This window comes from Sphaerodactylus townsendi, linkage group LG01, assembly GCF_021028975.2.
Source record: "Sphaerodactylus townsendi isolate TG3544 linkage group LG01, MPM_Stown_v2.3, whole genome shotgun sequence".
Classification (NCBI taxonomy): Eukaryota; Metazoa; Chordata; class Lepidosauria; order Squamata; family Sphaerodactylidae; genus Sphaerodactylus; species Sphaerodactylus townsendi.
The window spans coordinates 141219759-141245863 of record NC_059425.1 but is presented as its reverse complement, the minus strand read 5'-3'; the positions used below and the strand labels follow the sequence as shown (position 1 = coordinate 141245863).

Sequence of the window (26105 nt, the reverse complement as noted above, 5' to 3'; positions counted from 1 at the left end):
TGCCATTTACTGCTAGTCCAGGTTGTGCTAAGCACCCCAAGTCAAGGAGGAGGGGTGTGGGGGCAATTTTCTGCCCCCCCCACGTGATGGAACAATGGCCGCCCGGGGCATTTGTCCCCAGATGTCCCCATGGAAGCTCCGCCTCTGGGTAGCACCAAATGTAATATTTCCCTCTTTATTTTTCAAAATAATTGTGGGAAGGAAGGGACAAAGAGAAGGGGAATAAAAGGAAAACCTACAGAGGAAATGAAAGGACAAACCTGGATGTTTCCAAGTTCATTTGATCCTCCACTGGTTGCTGCTACTATTGCAACCATGGAAGATCCTCTCATTTGAATGAGAACTGCTAATAACAAGTCCAGCTTTGCAGATATCCCACTCACGTTCTGAAAAGCTTGGCTAGCTGCCAAGGGAAGCACTGGAGGGTGCCACATTGATGAATCCTGATCAAGCATAATTCATGAGACCTAACATTATCACATTGTAGCCATGTTCAGATGATGTATCCAGAGTGAAAACAACTCAAATATATGTGGAGCAGGAACAAGGATGCTAGGTCTGCTACCCACCTACATACCTTTTATGAAACTGATTAAAATGCCTGTCCATGTTTTGTAGACTTCATGCTGAACAGAAGGTAGAATGAAACCACAAAAAATAAAACTTAATAATGGTGTATTAAAAACCCTACTTTTAAAAAAGTGTATCAAATAGCCTCACTTAGAACATGCCATCATATTTTCAAGCAAACAGCATTTCTAAAGGATGAAAAGCTGGCACACAAACCAGCAGAGTTAAAATTAGATCTCTTGCAAAACATTTTAAAAATAAGCCATCAAAAAAAAAGACTGACGATTTTCTCCTTTAAGTGCCATAAGATTAATTGTGGACTAGCATATATCATATCCTTAGTGAATACCAATGTAAACATTTCCCAAACCCAGCAAAGCCGCCATGTTAGCTATATTAGCATTCTCATGAAGGAGGAAAAATGAGAGAAATTATAATTTTTCCCCAATATAATTGTTGTTTTTTTACAACTTAATGTTACCAGTAAGGGAAAAGAAGTGTTTTGGATCTGCTAAAGTTGAACTTAGGATAGATTTGCACAATTGTTTATGGTCGGCACCCTTTTCTCAGATTGTTCTGGTGGTCCTAGATTGTGACTCTCAGGCAACTTCAGTTCAGTTTCTCTGTCTCCAGAAAGTTTCCCAGCAGTGGTGTAGCACCCAGGGGACAGGGGGCATCTTGCCCAGGGGGTATGCTGGTGCGGGGACGTGGTGTGGCGGGCGGGAGCGGGTGTAGGTGTGGCAGGGGCACAGGCACACACGTGCCGTGGGCGCAATTCCCTACAGCTCTGCTTCCCAGGAGCTGCAGTCATGTTGGATCCCATTTTCCACAATGCAGTCCCAAGTAATTGATGCCTGTATATGAGTGACATAATCACATGGATTTCTCTCATGAAGTTGGTACCTAGACTGTCAATTACATAGCAGAGACCCATGCCACAAGGTCAAATCATTAACCTGCAGCCACATGGGATTACATAATGGAAATACAACTGTAATAAAGATTTGTATGACCAACATAGGTGTAATACAGATTTGTATGACAAACATAGGCGTCATGAGGGGGGCCAGAGAGGGGGAAGGAGTCCTAGGTGCCTCCTTGCATATCAACAGACAAACATGAGGAGAGCCCACTACAAGCCCACTGAGCAGAGAGGGCCAGAGACAAGTGTTCCATTCATAATGGGCCCTTCTGTCTTAGAAATGTTTCCTGTGAAATCATTCCACACACCTCCATTCCTTTCGTCATTTTCCCTCCTGTCTCTTCAGTTGCATTCACTCTACTGAAATCATATTATTCCTGATCTGTGACACAGAAGAACAACCCTCCCCAACTTTTTAAAAATTTTGTGCAGGTGCTCTAGTGTTACTGCACAGTTTCATTTTAAAGCAGCAATTCAAAAATGTCTCAACCTCCATTTCTACTAATGAAAACTACCAACCCAAAATGGGAGCTAAAACAACTAGAGAAGGCACCATTACTTGAAGGAGGAGAAACACCTAGTACATACACGCACACGCACACACACACACTCACGCACTCACGCACTCACGCACACAAAAGAACCAAAATTTTTGGCCAAATTAGTGCTGCAATAATATATTGTAGTCCCTTGTCTATTTCATCCTGCAAAGACAAGTTTCCTTGTCAATTTCACTTGCTCCTAATAATAGACATAGTGCATCTTTGCCTTACAGCGAATGCACATAGCAATATACCAAACCAATATACCAGTCCAATATTGTTTATTAGCTTAAAGCCTTATACGCATACGATAGCCCAAGAAACATTTGACCTAAAAGGTTTAAAATGCTAAATACATAAGCACATGATATAATCTAAATCTAATCACAATTTTACTTTTAAAATAGTAATTCATTTAACTGTTAGTATTTATAACAACATATAACACATTAAAAACCTGAAAGCTAGAATTTGAAAAATAAAATTACATATACCTGATTTAAAATCCAATTATTCATACAAAAAGGGACTATGAAAATCAACCTTATTTCACTTATGTTTTGTAGGAGGGGATGCTATTATAATTTCTTAAAATTAATAACATAAGACTCTCTGAAAACATGTAATCCAAAAAAAAATCACAATTACCAAAACCGGGCATAAAATCCTATTATTCCCAGAGCCCCTCGGGGATGGGGCGGTATAAAAGCTGAAACAATAAATAAATAAATAAATAAAATTATGCATACCCAAATGGGTATGTATTGACCGACAGTTTTACAGCTTCGCTTTTTAAATAGGAGCTTTAGTTAAGTTATTTCTGACTTTTGCTGCTAGAAACATAAAAGTGGCTACTTTGGTTGTAACCTCAGCAAACACATCAGCCATAAGGAAGCCAACTTTGTCCCCATCACTGCCTGTCAGGCCCATCAAGATGTCATTGAGATATTCGGCTTGAATAAATGTATAGAAGGGACAATGTAGGGACAATGTATAGAAGGGACAATGTGCATTAAATCCTCACTCTGATTTAAGCTACATAATTGTGACTTGTTTGAACTTTTAACATATCTCCCCAATAAATATTCTGACTTAAATGTTTGAAATCTCAGGCTTGTAAATGATTTTCTTAAGTTAGCATTTGTAAGATTTGTGAGGTATCAAGCAAAACTTTTGTTCTTTTTAACCTTAGAAAACCATGGGGAGTATTTCAGGGTGACCACGTTTTTTTCGTCTTGTAAAGCGTCATTGTTAAATTTATTTGGGCCTTCCATGATAAAGTATCCTGAAGTATTACTCCTAAATATTTAAATAGTAAAAGGCGAAAGATTTATACACTATATTCGTATAAAAGGCAAAAGATTTATACGCTATCTAGGTCCACTATATGCCAATTATATTTCTTTCTCCTACTGCCAAAGACAATGATTTTTGTTGCTGCAGTTAATTTTTAATTTGTTGGTCTTACAATACTCTGCTAAACTAGATAGCATTCTTTTCATCAATTTTTGTTATAGACATCACAGCCATGTCATCGGCATACAGGAGTATTGGGATCTACCTCCCTTCAAGAACTGGTGGGAAAAAAGCTGGGTCTTCCAACCACTGCACACAATAGCTTATAAAGAAGTTGAACAAGAAAGGGGCTAGCAGGCATCCCTTCTTAACCCCCTTCGACAACTGTATTGGTTCCGTCAGAAGGCACATAGGGGAGCAGCGAAGGGTCACATCAACACATTTGTCCCATCCACAGCCACAATGGACAACCCCACTGGTGGACGGAGCAAAGGCATCAGTGGCTGACTGTCCCTTAGCTCTATGGCAGTGAAACCCGGAAGTCGGGACCATCGCAGAGCAGTGGAGGCATCTGCTTGGAAGTCAGAATGGGGGAACATGGGCCAGGATGTTCCTGGGGGTGGAGCCAATGTTTAATTGGCTTTCATCAGTGTTCCAGCCTGGGAATGTTGACCCCAGGAGCTACAGACTTATGCCACACAAAAGTGCAGTGTAAGCCCATGTTGCCCATGGGGCAGTTTGGGAAGTGGGAGGTTTTTATGTTTTCCCTCCTTTCTGCACCACCCAAAGCCCCTTTGCAGGAAGCATAGGGTTGCCTTTGTCATGCCATCTCCAGCCGCCCAGCACTCCCTACCAAGTGGATTGCATTGTTAATGTTACATTACTAATTTGAGATGAAATTGGAAAAACTGATACACACTGTCAATCTGGCTTGTGTCTATGCCCTGACATTACATTGCTAATGTGATATGACAAAGACACACACGCAAAAATTCCTTTGAAAACGGAGGACAAGGGGGAGGAGGAAATGGGTGAAGGGGAGGTTGGGACTACACAGGGGCATGGCTAAGGGCCAGATGATTGATGGTGAAGAAATAAAGACTGGTTTAATGAGGGAAGCTGGCTCACAAACAGATTAAAAAAAAACATTGTGGTAAAAGTGCTCCAGAAAACAACAGAGGCAAAATGAAAGGAAAGTGTTTTCAGAACTAAACAAAGGTTTAAAAGAAAAAATGTAGCATCTGGTGCAAGATAAACAACATGTGTGGAAAAGGCCAGTGTTAGTCTTTGGTGGGCAAAGGTTCAACTTGGAGTTTCATTCTAACTTTCATTGTAGAGCTAGCTATTCGAAGGAACACAGAATTCTTATTTACCAGGCTGCTCCTTGATTTTCTATAGGTGAAAAGAAAAAATTGTTAAGAACTGGAACATTTCCAAATAAGGGACGACTGGGGGAGGAGGTGCGTTGGAGACAATTGAACTGAGATTTATGATGGTAACTTGATTTTACGGCTTGAACATTAAGGCTGCCAGAACTTTTGTACTAAAGTACCCCTTTGATTAATTACTGAAAAGCTCTTATTAATAGTCTGGGAGCTAAATAGAGAGTACATTTCTCTCTACCATTGTTACCAGTGAGCATAATGAGATTTTGTGGCATTACAACTGATCTTCCCCCTTTTGTTCTGGCTGTCTTATTTTAGGGATGACTTACTGGCTGAGTCTCATATGATTGGTAGAGAAAAGATGGCTGCCAAAACAGAAAGGTAGAAAGGTCAATAGAATGGTGGTTTAATGGCAACAGTTGAGTGAGGAAGAGAGTTAAACTGATTTGTATACGCACTTGTATGTGAAAAGTTTAAAGGTGGTTTGTAAAAGTTCACATTCTTCTCACTTGTTTATTAAAAATTATGTGGTTATTTCTGGTTAATAAAAGAGGGATTCCTGACTTGTTACCAAGAATGGTGTGAACATTTGCATAAATTCCATTATATGGCTCAAAATCAATTCAGTATTTGGTTGGAATAAGATTATATCAGTCTCAGCGAATACAAGATGCAAAGTAACACAAAAACATATCCTTTATTAGACCAACTTTTCATATTGTAGGAGTATTTAAATCTTTCAGTCACACAAATTTCCATTTGATGCAGTGGAAGTCTGCTGAATCTTACAGCAGACAGGCAATCCCCAGGACGCATCCTAGCACTATATTACACCATATTGTTTGACACTCAAGGTCAGATCTCCACTCAAGCAACCAACACTTTGGCAGCACTGTTTCAGCCAGCAGTGCTGAATAAACAGCAGGCATGCCTTCTGCCTGTCCAAGAACTGCACCATCGCCAGTCAAATGCAAGGCGAATCCCTGAGATACTGGCAGCAGTGGCTTGCTCCAAGCATATCTGGTCAAGTACAATCCTTCTCCCTGCCTTTGTTTGCCAGCCCACCAACATCATCATAGGTAGATGTTGCATGTGTTTCAGTACTTCAGCCAAAAAGGTTGCCTTAAATAGGACTGGTTACAAAAGAATCATAAGAGTTTATCAGTAGGTGGGGGAAAACTTGCCTGTCTGTGTGCAGAAACAGTTTGTGAGCTGAACAAACCTTTTCTTATCCCAAACGATATGTTTTTACCACTTCAGACATTAGCTCATTTATCAAGGGATATGCGTATGTGTGCTTCTTTTTTTCAAAACCAAGATGAATTGGCCAGGCATCCACTAATGATGTATTAATGTCATCTTTTGTCATCTACACCAGCAGCAAGGAAAATCTGGAAAATCTCAGTAATAATATTAACTCAATTCTTTATCTTTATCTTTATTAACCTTTAATAGGCATAAAATTAACTCAATTCTACTATCAAATATATGTAATCATGCCAATTAAATTAGTGGCCTTGTTGAGGATGTCATCTTTTGCAGAGGTGAGGTGGGTGATCAATCATAAAGGATAGGCCCCTTTTAATGGTAACATGCTGTCTGTGAAACTGTTTATCATTCTGGTATCTGTGTTTCAGGTGCCAGATGAAAACATTTCTGTCAGGTTTTCAATTTTTATGTTGTACGCAATTGTGTCTAGATAAGATTCTCTCTTGAGAATGTTAAAGATTAAATTATATTTTGCTATTATAATTTATATTAAAGTATAATTTGCTATTTTTATCTTTTTTCAAAGTCAGTGGGTATTTTTGTCTGCTGTTAATTTAAGGTTTGAATCATTAACTGATACTTTTTATTATTATAATTGTTGTTTGCTGTACTTTCATAGATCAAAACAGAAAGCCAGGCAGGGAGATGCTTTATTTGGCTGCGCGTTCCTTTTAAAAAATTATTTCCCGGATTACATCAGCATAGCCACGCAGGAGCAAAGGGTCGTATCATGAGACAGCATGGCTGCGGGGGTTCACTCATGCATGCCTGCATAGCTACGCATCTGTGGGAGGTAAATTAAAAAATATATTTGCCTTCCATGCAAAGGCACGATGGCAGCGCGCATTGATTCCGTGGGCTCCGATGTGCACAGAGCCCACGGCACGGAGACACGTGAATGCGTAGACAGGAAAGTGGGTTACTTTATTCCAACTGCGACCCGCTGTACATGTACTGTGCAGAAGGGGCCTCTGAGGAGGAAAAGATTTGTTGTGGGGGTTGCAGGAGCTGCGGCGTGGTGGTGGGGGCAGAGGAATTTGGGGGTGGCGTTTTGTGGCAGTATAACACTGGAGGGGAAGAGTAACAGGAGGTGTTTTGGAGAGGGAGAACCATAGAAATAGTGATGTGGGGGAGAAACAGAAAGACCAACCAAGAATCACACTCTGTACTTAATCTTCCCCACACCCCAAGAATATATATATGACAATAGCCTGAATTGCCTATAATTTTGATTTAAACAATTGTTTCCAGTTTGGTCTCTGGAAGCTGGCATATACAAATCAGATGAGTGCCCTATTGTACAAGTCTTTAAATGCATGTTAAACAGTGCTTAATAGAAGTCCTTTTGCAGGCAAACTATTCTACCAACATTGGATGGAAGGGCATTTGCTTTGACAGGGTTTAGTGTTGGTTAACTGATACTTTTTTCCTAACATGTAAGGATATTCTTAAATCCATTTGCTTTGCTTTTCAGATACTTAAATTTTTCCATTTCTCTTGAAAGCTTTATCCATACAGGATACTTCTTATGGCATTATTGTTTTTCAAGGTTCTTTGGGTTTTTTAAAAAAAACTTTAAAAAGTGTTTTAACTGCATCGCTTAAATGTTAATTCCACGATTCAGTATTACAGTTTATTTTCCCGGATTAGGTACAAAACTTGCTCGAGTCCTTAGAAAGTGACCTGCTTTCTTCCTTTAGTGCTAGACATGCATTCCAAATAAACACAGATTTGTGTGTTTTCAGAATTTTAAGTGTCTTCACACAGTATATTACTGATCAGTTTTACATTAATATATTTTGTAATGTATTTCTTTCAGACATAATTGTACTCATCGCTTCAATAGCAGTTGTTTCTGCAAAAACTCAGGGTAACATTTTTGCAACATCAGCACTGAGAAGTCTTCGTTTCCTACAGATCCTTCGTATGGTGCGCATGGACCGAAGAGGAGGAACTTGGAAATTGTTAGGTTCAGTGGTTTATGCACATAGCAAAGTAGGTACCCATCCATGTGTTGTCCATTTGAATGTCTCGCATTGTGATTTATACTAAGATAGAAAACAGACGATTCCAATGAAGAGTTAAAATTTCCTACACTTTTTAAAATTATTCAGAACATTACTTAGAACTTTCATAATTGGTTATATATATTTTAACTATTCTAAGACCAGGAGTAAAAGAACTATTCAACTGCTTATGCACACTCCAGGGAGCTTTACATATGTAAGTGTTGTCAAGTCACAGCTGACGTATGGCAACCCCAGCAAGGGACTTTCAAGGCAAGTGAGAGGTTTGCCATTCCCTTCTTCCGCAGATTCTTCTTTGGTGGTCTCCTACATACCACCCCCACTAAACGTCCAAGACTTGATGAGATCAGGTTATACCATGCCATCTTTCCTCCGCCTGGAGGTTTTGACCTTGTGTTTTTTTGAATAGCAGCTCCCATGCTGCAAAGTAAGTCTCTTTGGGCGCTGAAAAGAGTTTCAGAAGAGGTTTCTGGCCTGGCATTGAGGTTTGTTTACTGTTTGGATTAAAAAGTTATACATTTTCACTGGGCCCATCCAAGCTCTAGGGCATGCCTAAAGTAGAACTTTGATGAGGGCTTTAAAATGTAGGATTTTAAAATGTAAGCCCTGAAGCAGCATGATTCTTTTGAATTTGAGCACTCAAGGAGGTTTTTTATGTTTTAACTGATAAAATGTTTATAAAACATACCGTGTAAATATTCCTGTAAATGTACTACTGATTTCTACCTAAGCTGCCATACTGACTTTTTAATTCTTATTTTTGTCCTATAGGAATTAATCACAGCCTGGTACATAGGATTTTTAGTGCTCATTTTTTCATCTTTCCTCGTCTACCTGGTGGAAAAAGATGAAAATAATCAATTTTCTACATATGCAGATGCTCTGTGGTGGGGCACAGTAAGTACACCATGTATGATTTAATGTTTATATCATATTCAGTGACTTTAGGCTTGTATTTTTAATAGTATTAGTTTATTACTGTTCAAGAAATTAACATCATACTTTTCAAGGATGTAGGTAAGGGGTGGGTTCCCGAGTTCAAACCACACACCCCCATTACATGTCGGGCGTGCTTGAAAGCAGAGGTGTTGGGGGGGTAAATGATGCCCAGAGACAAATTATCTCCAGGCGCCCCCCTGGGTAGAGCAAGGCTCTGCCCCCACCAGCACCTGCCTGGAGATGGGGCTCTGCCCCCCTCCCCTTCCTTCCCCTCCCAGCTGGCAGCCAGTCCCTTCTGCCCTCCCCTCCAGAAAGTTCAGAAGAGGCTGCCGTCCCCAACCTTGGAGAGCTGCCTTTATAAGCACAAAGGCTGGGAATGGGGCTCAGGGAGCAGGGCCATGCCCCCACCTGCCCCTGGGGGCATGGCCATGCCTCCCCAAGCCCCACCCCCAACCTCTGTGATTATAAAAGCAGGTCTTCGAGGCTGGGATGGCAGTCTCTTTTGAACTCCCCAGAGGGGAGGGCAGAAAGGACTGCCGGCTGCCAACCCAGCTGGCAGGGGGCAGTGGCAGCTAGGGGGCAAAGCCAGGTGCCCTCGACCCTACCCATGTCGATGACGATGACATGGGCGGGGTCGAGGGTACTTGAAGACAACGAGGCAGCAGGAAGTCCTGCTGCCTCGTAGTCTTCGAGCTCCCTTGACTCCGCCCTTGTCATCATCGACATGGGCAGGGTCGAGGACACCCAGCTCCACCCCCTGCTATCTTCCTGGTCACATGGGGGGCCGATTTGGCAGCCCCTCTTGACCAGAATAGCGGTGCGAGTGGTTTCCCTTTCACTTTCCTCCCTAATGACTACTGGGGACACCAAACCCACCCCATAAAAAAATCTATACCTATGTCATTTATACTTACACTGTACAGTATTTTATAAATTACACTCACAAAACTAATACATATGCCCTTTTAATAATTGTTGGAACTACTGTTGTTTATCTTAAGGCAGTTGCACAAATATCTAATTATCTAATTGTCACAAGACAATTAACTGTGCCATCCTAAATCAAGTTACACCCCTCATACTCCCTCAGATGCCACTTTATAGCTCTGTAGCTCATGGCAATCGTGTCTTTTACCAGCATAATGTAATTCTTCAAACTGTTATGTGAAAGGACTTCCAACTTCAGTGCATGATATCAGGTAGTGATATGCTGGCATTGCCATAATAGTGACCCATCTTGACTGCATCTCAGGTGATGATAGAGACAGCCATAAGATTAGGTCTCGAGTCGTATGGCGATGACGCTTCCACCCATAGCCACCAAAAGCTATGTCCACTCTTTTTTTCTTTATAAATAAATATAAAGCACCAACTAATATTTTTTCCCTTAATTCTTCCCCATATAGGAGCTGGTACCAGGAATATAAATTCACCTATAAATAAAAACTTTATCTCCTTCTGGTAGGGTGTACATGCAAAGGGAAATGGGGTAGGATTCCAATGTTTCTTCAAACAAAGTAAGATTTTATTTATAACTGATAGGTAACTTCAAGGCTTCAAGCAAAATATTTACAAAATAAAATAAAACTGAGGCAACAAATACTTTGAGGACTTTACTAAACATAAATTCACTCTGACATGTTCTGACAGCTTCTCTCTCATAGTTCTCTCATACTCTTTGTCTTTATTTTGCCCAATAGTTTCTTGAGGCTCTGACTTTCTCTGTATAATCTTGACACACTAATTCTATCAACACTGGGCCTTTTCACTTGGAAGCCCTAACACAGTCTGCCATGCTCACACAGAGCTATAACTGACTAGAGTTTTGATTCTCCCAGTCCTTTCACTCTGAAAACCCGTCACCTTCTGTCCTCTCTGACTCTCTGATACCTTCTGCCAATCCAGCACAGCCCTCCTACATGCACACTCTAGAACCAACCAATCATATCACCCTCTTCTTCTTCTTCTAACTCCCCCCCTTTTTCTCTCCAACAGCTCTAAGTTTAAAGTCACACACATACACGCACATTAAAATCATTACACATATAGTGGCAGGTGAATTAAGTTTTGAAATTCTAAAACTTCTGCAAGGTAGAAGGGTACTTGGATACCAGAGACACCTCTTTTTAATGGTTTCATTAAGAATTGGATTTCAGCTGCATTGTAATAAAATAAAATGTTGACCATATTGTAATAAAAATGTATAAATTTCATATATTATATTTAAATAATTTTTGAAATGTCTGCTTCATCAAGAAATAATTATAATGCATTGCTTCATTAAATAATATATCTAGGGAATGAATAGCTCATTGACTACAGTAGTTTCAGATGTAACCATTAGTGATAATAAAGAAGAGACGTTTAATAAAGAAGAAACGTTTAAAATTCTTCAGAATTATTCACATGCACAATATTTTGATCCGCTTGTTATTTTTGCCATAGCTATATAGCTGCCGCCATATATACATTGACATACATAAAGACAGGCAAATCCACAAAGATAAGAAAAGAGTTCTTTTCAGTGAAGAAAAGTAATTAGTGAGGTTCCCAAAATGTTTAATCATGGTTGTTTATCTCTATGCAGATGTTACTCAAATTTCCCTATGGCTGTGTCTCACAGTACTCTGGTAAACTATGGGAAAACACATGGGCATTTCCATTTCAGTTCCTCAGCGAGCCGGTATATGATGTACTATCCCATGTGATTCACTTTTTCAAAATATTATTAGAGCTGCATGAGATGCAACCACAGGAAAGCAATTACCATGCCATTTCATTGCACATGTATTGGTATCTAGAGTCACCTTTATCAGAAGATAATTGTGCAATGTTCACTTGAGAACAATTTCAGTTAAATGCCTCTGTGATAGACAGCTAACTGCCAGTGCATTATACCGGTTCGAGAACCTTGACAGTGGATTCAAAAGAATTCTACAGTTGATCTGAGGGAGTCAGTTGATAGTGTCAGTTGGTATGGAAGGTGGGAGGAGCTGAGAGCAGTGAAGGATCGGAGAATATCCTGAAATAGAGAAGTGGAACTTCCCGTCCTTCCCTGAGATAAATAACTTCTATGAAAGGAGATAAAAGCTGCAACATTTTTGCATCAAACTATCTACTGTATATAAGCTATATGAAGTTTCCATTATTCCTGCTGCCTTTTTACCTGCCAAGTTTAAAACTGAAAACCACCCTGACAAGCTGACTTATTTCTCATAACAGTGGAATAAAAACAGTTTATGTGTTGTGAATTCTTATCAATCTGTTGTGTGCCATATTCAAAGCATATACTGACAAAGGGTTTTTTCAGTTCACAGTATCTTAGACTGAGGAAGGAAATATCTATGTCCAGTTTAATATCTTAGGGACAGACAGAAAAAAGAAGAAAAAGGAGCCATTCTGCAAAGTAAAAAGGGGGGAGCGCAGTGACATAGGGGAGGAATGGTGCCCGGGGCAAAATGGCACCCTCCCCCCCGTGGGGCCCTGCCCCCACAGCCCCCTTGTGCTCCCCACCCCCACCTCCACCCCACTGCAAAGAGCAGCCAGCTGAAGAAACAGCATGACAAGGCCGCTGGCTGAACTAAGGTAAGTGGGGGGCAGGGTGGGAGACAGTCCCCCACGCTCCCCCACAGGGCACCTTTCCCCAACAATCCCACTTACCTTAGTTCAGCCAGCTGCAAGAGCAAGGCTGGCCCAGCAGCGGCTTCTACCAGGCCTGGCGAGGCAGGATGAGGGGGGAAGAGGGAGGGGCATGGGGTGATTTTCCACCCCCCCACATGACCCCAATGGTGCACACCTGGGCCCAGTGCCCCCCGCCTTGTGGCAGCTACACATCTGGGGAAGCTTCATAGCCTCCCCATATGAAACTGTTGTGATAAAGTCTATACATACTGTTGTGATAAAGTCTATACATAAGATATTACCACTGCAAGAATGCACTCATAATTCAGCCTTTGAGCATCTGAGTACACAACATGAATATGTAAAATCAAAGTTTTGTATCTAATTTCTCCGGTAGCTTCTTAGGCAGAAATTTCTGTTTTCATGAAACATCATCAGTGGCATCCTATATGAGGCAAGCAGAACAAGATTGTCCATCTCCAGCCCATTAGTCTTTCTAATGCTATTCAGTAATAATCATGCAGCACAAGTCTGTGCTAGAGTCAAAGGGATATTGTCATTTTTAAAGAACTGAGGGTCATGTGTTCTGTTCCACCTTTCTCCACAGCTACTGATTTGATAGAGGTCAAAGCACACACAGTTCTGGCACACACAAAACAAAAACCCTGAATTTGTCCCTATTCCATAGTCATACCCACTTCAGCACAAATTTTAAAAGAGTCCTTTTAGGTATAACTAGCTAATTGGATTAAGGGAAAAACTCTCTGGTAGTTCAGATGGCAGGTGTGGGGGAGTAGGGCAGGGAAAATAGTACAAACATAGGCATAGCTGGGAAAGACCCACACTTTCCTGTTCACACAACTTTGCTATAATCTTGCCTTATACATCAGATTTTGAAAAGATTGCAGCAAAGATATGGAAATGCTGGAAAGTGAACAAATGCTGCAATGTTTTATGGAAGCAGGAGAAAAACCTGCTACATATTTACAGTCACATCAAACTGTAACAGTAGTATTAAAGCAACTAGTGTTTCAGTTTGGCCCTCAATTAAAAGTTTACCACCTAAATTAGCTCTGGATGCACAAAACATTAAAATGCCAAGGGGAAAGCATCCTTAGTACTCTTGGAAAGTAGATATGTGATGTCTTTGTATTGTCTACTGTACTGCTGAAAAGTAACATAATTAAAAGGAAGTAAAGAGTCTCTGACACACTGAGTGCAATGTTCTTACTGGGGTTTGAGAACCTTTGCAGTGTGTGAAATAACAGTTTGAATGTTGTTTTTTGAGAGGTGTTCCTGTTCTTTCTTTCTAAGGCTCTCAATTATAAAAACATCTACAGGGCTTCTAGTACTTTTTTTTTTTTGCTGCAGTGACTATGAGCCTTCACTGTTGTTAAAGATAAATGACAGTTGACTCTATTCTGCTAATAAATTCCTCTTCTTTTCATTACCATATTCTCCAGTGTCTGGCAGTAGTAGCAATCTGGATGAAGATCAGATTAGTCAGGTTCTTTCTTGATAAAACAGGCCGATGCCAATTTACTGAGGAAAAAAGTTTGAGAAACTGGCAAAATAACAGTATTTGTTCAGAGTCATGACCTCTCTGCAGTCCCACATGGGGAGCATTTTAGTTAGCTTTAAAAGAGTGTTAGCCATGAAGCAAGTGCTCCCCTCCCTCCAGTCACGTGACCCTGGGCTAGCTGCTCTTCCTGCCCAGGGTCACGTGACTAGGGGGAAGGGGTATACTATCCCTCCAACTTTCTCTTTACTTCCTCATTGAACAGAAGCATGTCTAGTTAGCTGAGCTTGTTTTTTTACCTCAGACTTTCATTGCCATGTTTTTGTTTCTAGTTAGCCTTTTTCTAATATTAGTCAGTATTATTTCTTTCCAGTTTAGCTAACTTAAACTTGGTTTTTATAATTTATTTTATTTTTGGGGTTAGTTCAGTACTTGAAAGACTGCTGCTGCATCTATATAAAATGGCGCACTTTAAGTTTTGCCTTTTTTTGTAGCACGAAAATGTCTCATCTGAATTAGCATTCTGACTGTTTACTTTGCCTGTGCAAAGGATGTGCTATTTCCTCCTGCCAGGTTTGTGCCCTTTTCTCTCTTATGGCAAGACAGAATCAGGCTGCCAACCTCAGGACAGCCATCTATGGTGTGGAATTAATGATGGGGAAAGTTTGTCCTGGGACATGGCAGCTGAGTAACCACCTCTTACTACTTTTTTGAGAGCACTTCTCTCTAACGAGTCTACATTAAAGGCATAACATTTGGTGGCTGCCTCTAAGAATTGTATTTCTCCCCTTCTGGAAGAGGCCCTTCTCCTCATCAGGGACCTTGCTCACCTAGACACCTGATGGTCATCTCCACCAGAGGAAAAGACTTCCTCAAGGCAGGCTAAATCACCTTCACCCAGTAGGGTTTCAATGCCTACTCATCATTGAAGGTCACCTTTCCCGGAGAAGGATCAGCTTAGGAGGGCTAATGGGGACACTAGCTTGTGCAGCAATCCCACCATTCCTCAGGCACAACAGCTCATTTAGCCTCCTCCTTGCAGGGGAGGAGTGGAAAATGACCATGCTCTCACTTGGCATGACTTGGCGATGTCCTTCACCTTCTGGTGTATGACAACAGGGTTGAGGGAAAGTGCTTTCAAACTAATGCTTCCTTATTTCTGAAATACCTCAGTCCCTAAAGGGAAAAGGTGGGAAGTATAAGAGTGAGTGGTTTCCCTGCCTTTGTGATGCAGAAGGTTAAATGGGGGGGGGGGGTGTCTGTCGCAGGGGGTTCCTTGGCAATACACTATGCCACATAGCTGACAGTTGAAGGCCTTTCTCAATTCCACAAGGGGAAGTGGTGGCCTTCAGTGCAGCTTGGAAGCCCAACTGATCTCACTCACCCTACTCAAGATCTGCACCTGCAGCCACTCTGTATTTCATCCAATCAGAAAGATGTTCCAGGGACTCTGATTCCAGTACAATGCATGGTGACTCCCTGGGGCAATCAGCCTCAACCAAAGCCCTCAAAAACTAAGTGGATCAACTGAGCTGTATGGTGAAGGCACTGAACATTACCTATATCCACAATGTCCCAAAGGCTATAGACCCTGTCATGGACATTATCAGCAAGGTAGATCAGGGCCAGATACTGATCGTAAATGGTATCCTGTGAATAGCACCAGATATCTGGGAGAAGACTGCTTTGGGGTCACCGTCCACCAAAGAGACTGAAAATCTGTACAAGCTACATGATTTGAACTCCGATTTTATCTACCTCCATCCTTCCCCAACTCATGCTGGTGAAGGCGATGCCTGCTATGTCCAAGTCTGTAATGGTGCTGGCACCTTTGGGCAAGGAAGAGAGGAAATAGGATGCTCTGGGGCATCGTATTTATTCTCAGGAGCAATAATGCTCCAGGTTGTGAATTACTCTGTAATGATGGCATAATGTTGGCACCTTTTCTAGCATGTGTCCCCGAGTCATTCACCACTGTAGGCAAAAGGGTTTAAAATTAGCTAAAACTCAAATGAATGCAGCCAAACATATTGCAGATGGCTCTGCTAGAGCAGTAGCATCCAGTATGGTCATGCGGCACAATACATGGCTTCACTCCTTTCACCCTGTCTCAATACAGGGCCTTTGTCAGGACAGGCTCATAGCCAAATCCCTTGGGATCTTCCAACCTGCCTCCTCAAGTGGCACCTTGTCCCATTCCCCCTATGACTCCGCCCCAAGGCAGAGGAGTAGCTGGGCCAAACTGCGCCTGGTGTGCAGAGTGTTTTTTCTGCCCCTCTGCCCCCCCTGTGGCCCCCCCCCCCCCCGCAGCACACACACACACCACCACCACCCTTCCCATACTTACCTACGTTCCTTTTCTTTTTGTAGTACTTTTTAAGGCTGAAAAACGCTGCCTATTTACAGTTCAAGGAGAAAGTTGCCTGACGAACTATACTTCCCAGGAGACCTTGTGAGCCCCAAGATCTCCTGGGAACTGTAGTTCCTCAGGCAGTTTTTCCCCTGAACTGTAACTAGGCCGCGTTTTAATGTCCCCTCATTACTTCCAAAATGAGTATTCTTCACTTGGTTGGCAGAATATGCCTAACAATCTGTCTTGCTATATTTATAAGCTATAACTATTAAGTCATGGTTTCGTTTTATATGTTTTTAGGCCGTTTCAGGTGAATGTGCATAAAGCAAAGATCCCTTGTTCATGAATTTGCCTTGCATAAATATTTGATAACAGTGTGTCAAACTAAAGGGAGGGCTGTCCAGGTCACCTTAATTTCCCAATCTAATGTTCAAATCCCTCCAAGTGATAACATTTTATTACTCCCCCTCTACTTGTTTCAATTTCAATTTCTCAATGAATTCTAACCTAAATGTGACTAATATCTCAAGGTTTACACAGTAGTTGTTTCAAAGGTTTCTTAGTCTGTTGTTTAAAGAATTGGTAAGCTGCATGTTACTTAAGCAAGTATGAATTTCCGAATCCATGTTTGCTGAAGTAAAGTAAATGCAAGTGGGAGGAAACAAGCTGGCAGAAGAGTCATCTGCCTAAACTGACTGATTTTTGCAAATTCCACATGCAAATATTTCTGCCTGTAAGACTTGCTTCCAGTTTTGGAGCATAGTTGATATAAAAACAATTAAAATCAGCAAGATGGGATTTATAGAGAAGAATTGCTGAGAAGGGGACGGGTTAAGCAACTTCTCACTCATTAATTCTCAATTCAAGTGTCCTACCTCATGAACTATGACATAGGAAATTGGGAATCCCATGTTTTCTTCTTAGAATGTAATTCTGTCATAAGGCTACAGTCATGTATGTGACACTTACTTTGCATATACCTAGCAGAAATTAATCACTGCTTTGCTGCAGTGTAATCATTTTGTACCTGTGACTGTCCAGTTTTACTCAACCTGCCAAATGCAGATTTACAGCCCAGGTTGTTCAAATACCAGTTCATGTCATCTTTTCATTGTTTTTTAACACTTACCTGTCTGCTTTTTGCTTATGTTGACTTGTATTCATTTCTTTCAGATCACATTGACTACAATTGGCTATGGAGATAAAACTCCCCTCACATGGCTAGGAAGGCTGCTTTCTGCGGGATTTGCACTGCTTGGCATTTCGTTCTTTGCACTACCTGCTGTGAGTATTTTTACAGTTTTTTAAACCTAAGAAATGTCTCACACTTATGGGACATAAAGACCATCAACATTACTGATTTCTAGAATTATTTATCTATACATTTTATATTGCAAAGTTTAATTAGGATATCCGATTCCGTCAAAAGCAGAAGGCTTTTAAAATATGTGTCATAATTTCTGATTCAGGATTACTGACTTATTGAATAGCAGTTTTTCCCAGGATGGCATCATCAATAAAGGTGAGAAACTCAAAAATAGTTACTTATTTATTTTCTTTTTTGATAACCTGCTTTTCTTGCTGACGCTCAGGCAGACCTGGCCACTGTGATACATGCAACGGTCACCTCCAGGCTTGACTATTGTAACTCGCTCTACGCGGGCCTTCCCTTGCGCCTGATTCGGAAACTGAAACTGGTCCAACATGCAGCGGCGCGTTTGCTCACAGGGGGCGCCTTCTGTGATCATATTCAACCTGTGCTGCGCCAGCTGCACTGGCTTCCAGTGGAATTCCGAATCATCTTCAAGGTGTGGGTTTTAACCTTTAAGGCCTTACGCGGCCTGGGACCCTTGTATCTGAGAGACCGCATTACCCCATATGCCCCTACTCGGCCTCTGCAATCAGCAGAGGCCAATTTACTGGTGGTTCCTGGCCCCTCGATGATGCGGCTGGCCTCCACACGGGCCAGGACCTTTACGGCCCTGGCCCCAGCCTGGTGGAACACTCTTCCTCCAGCTGTCCGGGCCCTGCGGGACCTTGATGAGTTCCGCAGGGCCTGTAAGACCGAGTTGTTCCACCGGGCCTTTGGAGTGTCCAGTCGCTGAGTGGCGCCTCCTCTCCTTCCCCCGCATCTTCTTGCACATACCATCTGTTGCACTTTACCACCTATTATCCTCCCAGAGAGGAACCTGACCCCTCCCTTTTCTTTTACTGGGGTGATCTAAATTGAATTGGCCATAATAGGGCACCTATTATGATGCTAACCGCTGTTTTTAAGTAGCTTTTAATGGTTTTTAGTATTATATTGTTGTTATCGATTTAATTAATTGTATATGTGAATGTTGTTCACCGCCCAGAGCCCCCAGGGGATGGGGCGGTTTATAAATCGAAACAATAAATAAATAAATAAATAAATATATTACAAAATACACAAAACATTTGATCAAACAGCAACAAAACTAAGAGCCACAGTTGTCTTCAACATCAGCGACACTTTCTAACATCCTGCCCCATTAAAGGTCCATTTCAGTGTGGGTAATCACAAGAAGGAAGGGGAGGGTTCACAGCCCCTAGAGCTGGGTAGGGAATCACAGCCCCTAGAGGCTGGGTAGGGAATCTTTAATACCAGGGTATACGAAGGTCAGCTCTTGGAAGAAGATCCACAGAGAGGAGTAAAAGGCAAATTTGACAATCTTTACTGTAGGGATAATAGGTTCACAAGCACTTGGTTCGATGCAGCAAACACACACACACACAAAATTCCTAAGATATAAATAGGTTGGAAGATAGGTACAGGGCCAGTTGCCACGCCTGCTGTAAATGATGGAACACAACCCAAGCTGTTTGAGCGACCTGGGCCTCAAGGGACAACACCGGGTCCAGGATCATGCCCAGGCTTTTGACAGTGCAATGCCTCGCCGTCCAGTGTAGGCAGGCAAAAGTCTACCAGTCGCTCCCCGTGACCCAGCCACAGCAACTCCGGGCCATATCATGACTTCTGACCTCACTAATTAGCATGCACAACATTAGCTCCATTACTGGATTGTGTGACTGGCACTTGCCAAATACCAACAGAAAGGGAAAAAAATCTTATGTGGTATATATGGAGGAAAATTGAAGTCAGACTCTATTTTAGCCCTGTTGTGTCCAGGAACATTCTATATAGGCTGACTGTATAAGAGTACCTTCAGTGAAGATCTAAGTGATATAGCCCAAAACTCTGGACCAAGCTTGCCAGGGGGAGCATGTAGATATTAAAAACCATAGGGGAGAGGATTGCCCCCTGTGGCACCCCACATGTTATGGGGTGACGCCTGGAGTTCTCTCCCCTCAATGACACCTGCTGTCCCCAGTCTCGGAGGAATGAGGCCAGCCAGCACAAGGCTGACCCCCTAACTCAGATATTGGTGAGGCGGTGGACCAAAAGGTCATGATCTAGTACATCACAATGATGTATGAAACATAATATTGTTCACTGCTCTAAGAAAATCAATCACAATTAAAAAATTAGGTATTTAAAAAACTGCTGTAGACTTCTGTGTTAGAATTGGATGGTTTGAAAATTCCTATGATGCTAGCTTGGCTTTTCAGAGTTGTTTTCCTCCCAGTGGGAAACTCTGACCAGAAGAAACCCCCATGAGAAAAAAAATGACTGGGAAAACAGGATTCAGTGAAGTGAGTGTGGTAAAGGGTTTACTACGGTATGACTCTTGCTGTCCAGCCTGACTGTGCTTTAAATTGTATGGTGGCAAAAGAGAAGCAAGTTAGCTGTAAGGGAAGCAAAAAAGGATTATGAGGAACGCATGGCTGCGAACATCAAGACTAGCAACAAACAGTTTTTCAAGTACATCAAAAGTAGGAAGCCAGCTAGGGAAGCGGTAGGCCCGTTAGATGATGAAGGAACAAAAGGTGTGCTAAAAGATGACAGGGAGATTGCAGAGAAGCTGAATGAATTCTTTGCATCTGTCTTCACCCAAGAGGAGGTGAGGAAAATTCCTGCACCTGAACCAAGCTTCTTAGGAGGTGAATCCAGAGAGAACTAGCGAAGATAGTGGTAGACAAAGCGAAGAAGTTCTGGCAGCCATTGATAAACTAAATGCTACTTCAAATCCCTGGCCCAGATTGCATTCATCCAAAGAGTTCTTAAAGAGCTCCAAGCTATGAAATTGCTGATCTTCTCTCACTTTAATATGCAACTTATCCCACACAGAAATCAGGCTCCATCCCTGAAGACTGGAAGATGGCCAATGTCACACGCAATCTTTAAAAGAAAGGGTCTAGGGGGGATCCAGGAAATTACAGGCCAGTCAGTTTGACATCCTGTTCCTGGTAGAATTAGTAGAATCTATCATTAAAGATAAGAAATTATTAAACATGTAGAAAAGCAAGACCTGCTTGAGGAAGAAAGCTCAGCATGGCTTTTGTAGAGGCAAGTCCTGTCTTACAAACTTACTAGAGTTCTTTGAGGGTGTAATGAAGCAGAGCATGCATGGATAAGGGGGGAATCCAGTGGACACTGTCTACTCTTGGATTTCAAAAAAAAGGCTTTTTTGACAAAGTTCACTCATCCAGAGAACTGTTAGAGAAAACTCAGCAATGAAAGAAGGAATAAGAGGAAGTCCTCCCTATGGATTAAAAAACTGGTTGAGGAACAGGAAACAAAGAGGTGGGTATAAATGGGAAGTTCTCACAATGGAGAGATGTAGGGAGTGGAATTGTCCCCAAGGATCCGGGGATTGGGACCAGTGCTCTTTAACTTATTCATAAAATGACCTGGAAGTAGGGGTGGGTAAGCGTGGTGGCCAAGTTTGCAGATGATAGCCCAAATTATGTAGGGTGGGTAGAGAACCACAAAGGATTCTGAAGAGCTCCAAAGCAATGACCCTTGATAAATTAAGCCATTGGAGTGTGGAGCCCAGGAAATGGCAAATCCAGTTCAATGTAGCAAAATGTAAAAATTGAAAGTGCACATAGGGGCAAAAAATCCAAACTTCACATACACGCTACAGGGGTCCAGTGCTATCAGTCACAGACCAGGAAACGGGATTTGGGCGTCTTAGTTGATAGTTCCATGGGAATGTCAACTCAATGCATGGCAGCAACTGTGAAAAAGGCAAACTCTATGCTGGGGATAATTAGGAAAGTGAGTTGGGATAATAAAACTGCAACGGGATTGTCTTAGCTCCTTATATAAAGCAGTGGTGAAAGCGAGCGCGCGACTTGGAGTACTAGTGTCCAGTTCTGGTGCGCCACATCTCCAAAAAGGATATCGAAGAGATAGAAAAAGTGATTACAGAGAAGAGAACCCAACGAGGATGATTGAAGGATTGGAGCCTTCCTTACTTATATGAGGAGAGAGCTGCAGCATTTGGGACTCTTTAGTTTGGAGAGGAGGACGGCTGAGGGGGGATATGATTGAAGTCTATAAAATTAAGTGCATGGGGTAGAAAATGTTGACAGAGAGAAATTTTTCTTCTCTTTCTCACAATACACTAGGAACCAGGGGCATTCATTGAAAGAAATGCTGGGGGAAAGAATTCAGGACTAATAAAAGGAAACACTTGCTTCACATAGCGGCTGTTGATTGAATTGTTTGGAATATGCTGCCACAGGAGGTGGTGATGGCCACTTTAACCTGGATAGCTTTAAAAAGGGCTTGGACAGATTTATGGAGGAGAAGTCGATCTATGGCTACCAATCTTGATCCTCCTTGATCTCAGATTGCAAATGCCTTAGCAGACCAGGTGCTCAGGAGCAGCAGCAGCAGCAGGCCATTGCTTTCACATCCTGCATGTGAGCTCCCAAAGGCACCTGGTGGGCCACTGCGAGTAGCAGAATGCTGGACTAGATGGACTCTGGTCTGATCCAGCAGGCTAGTTCTTATGTTCTTATCCATGCTTCATAGGAAACAAAACCACAGGAGTCAGCATGGGCCATTTCTTCTTTGACCCTTAAATGTGATTGTTTCTCTTCAAATTGTATCAGTGTGTCATTACATGTAAATAACTGCAAAATTATATTTCCCATATAATTATACTTACTGTATTACTTATAGTCACAGATGAAACTACATTTTTGTCATAATTCTGGAACTCAGTATTTTTAGCCTTTACCAAAATGATTGTCCTGACCCATGACCATCTGCCACCCTGTTCTTTCAGGGCATTCTTGGGTCAGGATTTGCATTAAAAGTACAAGAACAGCATCGTCAGAAACATTTTGAGAAAAGAAGGAATCCTGCTGCCAGTTTAATTCAAGTAAGTAGTAAACCAAAAAATAACTTTAGGGAATTTTTACAACTTCTGTCATGTAGAGATTAAGGGGAATATAGAAATAATTTGCAAGATTTTTCATGATACAGCATGTTCAGGAAATACAATGGTTGGCATGCTAGTCAACTGGCCAAATATTATCTAATATTCCATGGGGCTAAGAATGTGATGTTTAGGTGGCAGCTTACCACTTTAATTTCATTATGCATCTACCTCTTTTTTTACTCAAACTTGTTTATGATTCAAGGGATAGTCACTCTCAGCCTAATCTATCTCACAGGGTTGTTGTGACCATAAAATGTATCCAACAATGATACAAACCAATGTATTCAACTGTAATCTCCTTAGAGGAAGGACTGAATAAAAATGTTCTAAATAAACACATGTCCCATTATTTTAAAAAGTTGAACTTATGCCATTCAGCTATTGGGGACTGGGTTTTTTTCCATTGTGTTCCTACCTTATCACTATACAATTGACTTATGTAATTTCTATTTTTTTCACAAAGTACTTGTGGCCCAAAATCTAGATGTGTTTTATTGGATTGTGGCCTTTGGGTATATTCCAACTAACATAAGTATTAAAAACCTCTATTGATTTCAACAGAACTGAATTACACGTATTTTCCTGCTTCCATGTGGTGATTTTCCTTCCCAACAGGAACACTTTTCAAACCTTCCACACAATGTCATTTTGCAATTGTCCCGTTGCACAGTTTTCCTCATCCTTAATATGATCTTTCCCAAACTAGTTTTACTGTGATCGTATTTGAAATAACACAGTCCAAGTATGCTGATATATAATCTGGAAGAAATCATATGTATTTTGGGGTGTTGTGTGATTTCTGGGCTGTATGGTCATGTTCTAGTAGCATTTTCTCCTGATGTTTCGCCTGCATCTGTGGCGGGCAACTTCAGAGGATCTGATGGTAGGATCTTCAGAGGATCTACCATCAGATCCTCTGAGGATGCCAGCCACAGATGCAGGCGAAACGTCAGGAGAAAATGCTATTAGAACACAGCCATACAACCTGGAAACCACACTATACCCCAGTGATTCCGGATGTGAAAGCCTTCAACAATACATATGTATTTTCCTGCTGCAAAAACCCTGCCCATATCAGCTCTGTTCTTTTGTCAGCCCCTCTCAGATACCACTTTCCTAATGTTTTTTCCCCTGCTGTACCATCAAAGGTTTTTTGAGGGTTTTTGTTAAAAAATAGGTAATTGCCACGGCATTATAGTGCTATAGTAACTTAAAACCATTATAGCACATATATGAAGAAAAGAACAAAAAAGGCAGCAATGAGACAGTACTCTAGTACTCTGATTTGCTCTGGAGCATGAGTGGGACAAAGAGGTAGAGGAAAAGACAGAAGCTAATGCCCAGAACCTCCCACAAGCTCCATTGCCAACAGACATGCCTCTGCATTCATAGTAATAATGAAGACCATGTTTGATCAGTTTTCTGCTCAGTACTCCAGTGTTTGGTTGATGCATTGATATACTTTCAGCAAGTAATCATTCCAAAAGAACTAGATGACTATAGATTGCAGGATATTTGTATGGCACACTTTACAATACAGTTTTCTAAAAAAAAACACAAAACTCATACAAAAAATGACAGAAATGACAGCATAACATACTCGCCCACATTCAATTAATTTTTAGCAATAGAACTCTGACAGTGTGTCAAGGCTAATATTTCCATGTCAAATGAAGAGAGCTATGTCCAAAGAATGTTTTTAATACAATTGAATACAACAGCTTGAAGGATGAAAAATAATGGTGACACCAATGTGTAGAAGGAATCAAAGTAAATCAGACTGCTAACTTGTTTGAAATTTTAAATTGTTTAATTACCTTTTATTTCAGTGCAGTCGATTAGACCATGTTAATGTGAATGAAATGTTATCTGTGCAATTCTCTAGACTTTGTACATGTGGTTAAAATATGAACATCCTGTATGTTGCCCGAAGAGCTCTATTCTATATATATTTATATGGACCCAAAATTATTCTCATGGTTTTTATTATGCTTCCCTCTTTTATGGATAGGAAAACTAAATCAAATCTTCTCTAAAGTGTTCTAGCAGCAGTATTCCAGAATTATTCTGGATTATACTCTTGTTCAACTGCAAAATGTATCCTGAGCTATAGTCACGCTAGTGAGTAACCCATTAACCTGGGTTCATGTGACACATGGAAGAGCATGTGCATACTCCCCAACTTGTCATTTATGCTTGTCTTGAAGGGAAGAATTGAGCAGTCAGAGTATCCCCACTCACAAAACAGAATGATAGCTGGGAAAAAAGCAAGCATGGCAGAACAAACCGTCACAGGGCCACTGAACAAGCTTAACATTGACAGTTGCAGTGTACAAACTTGGACCATTTTAAGAATCTTTTTTAGATTACTAGCATTAATTCAAAGAAGAAACATATATTGTTCTCTAAAAATCTACAAGGGTAAACTCCTCCCAGAAGACTTGTGGGAATAGGTAATCCCACTCCCCTTGTGGCATTTTCACACTGGCTCTTCTGTCCCCCTGCTGCTGTCTCACGCGTTTCCCCTCACACTTGCCCAACTCTTTTTTTCTTGCTCTGATCCAGGGAAAATGGTGCCCAGAGACATCCCATTCTCCAAGCGTCCCTGTGTACCACATGCTCCAAGGCGTGCCCACCCCTGAGCCCTGCCCCCAGGCCTCCATGCAGGCCAAGCCCTGTCCCCCCGGTTTCCATGAAGGCCAGCTTTTGGCCTCCCCAGGCCCTGCTGGCCTGCATGGAGGCTGGAGGCATGCAGGAGGCAGGGCCACCCACCCCTGAGCCCCACCTCTGGCCTTCGTATAGGCCAAGCGCCACCCCCAGCCTCCATGCAGGCCAGCAGGGCCTGGGGCGGCCAAAAGCTGGCCTGCATAGGGGGCAGGGGTGGGGCTTGGCAGCGGCGGGTGGCCCAGGCAGGTGTCACGGGTGCCCACTGTCGAGCCCTGCCCCTGCCTCCATATCCCCCAAAGTCTTAAACTCCTATTTTTCTCCCTCTCTTTCTACTGTCTCTTGATCTACTTCCTTCTTGTCTGGTTTTCGTGGCTTCTGCTTTTCCACTCCTCCACCCCAGGTAATCTCTTCTTTCATCCCCTATCAAAGTTCCTCTTCTGCAGCACTCCTCTCCTTCTAGTTGTGGCCAGATTGCTCCCATAACAGTCACCATTTTAAGTGGCTATGGCAGCCCAAAGTAAGATTTTTTATTATATCTGAGCATACTCAGACATTGCTCTTGAAACCCATTTACCCCTAAAAACAGATTTTTCTGCAAAGCTGGCAGTTCCCTTGCATATGAAGAAGACTTTATTCTAGGTGTAGTTGTACCCGTGTGCAGAGGAGTTTTTTTAATCA

At 41.8% G+C, this 26105-nt stretch overlaps 1 protein-coding gene across 2 annotated transcripts in view; it reads left to right on the top strand.

Moving 5' to 3' along the window:
* KCNQ5 (potassium voltage-gated channel subfamily Q member 5) overlaps positions 1–26105 on the top strand; it is a 376112-nt gene that overhangs the window by 308911 nt on the left and 41096 nt on the right. For both annotated transcript variants that reach the window (XM_048495892.1, XM_048495882.1), the window contains exons 4-7: positions 7804–7979; positions 8783–8908; positions 17617–17727; positions 22605–22700. In XM_048495892.1, the coding sequence (XP_048351849.1) occupies positions 7804–7979; positions 8783–8908; positions 17617–17727; positions 22605–22700 (509 nt within the window). The remainder of the gene's footprint in view (positions 1–7803; positions 7980–8782; positions 8909–17616; positions 17728–22604; positions 22701–26105) is intronic.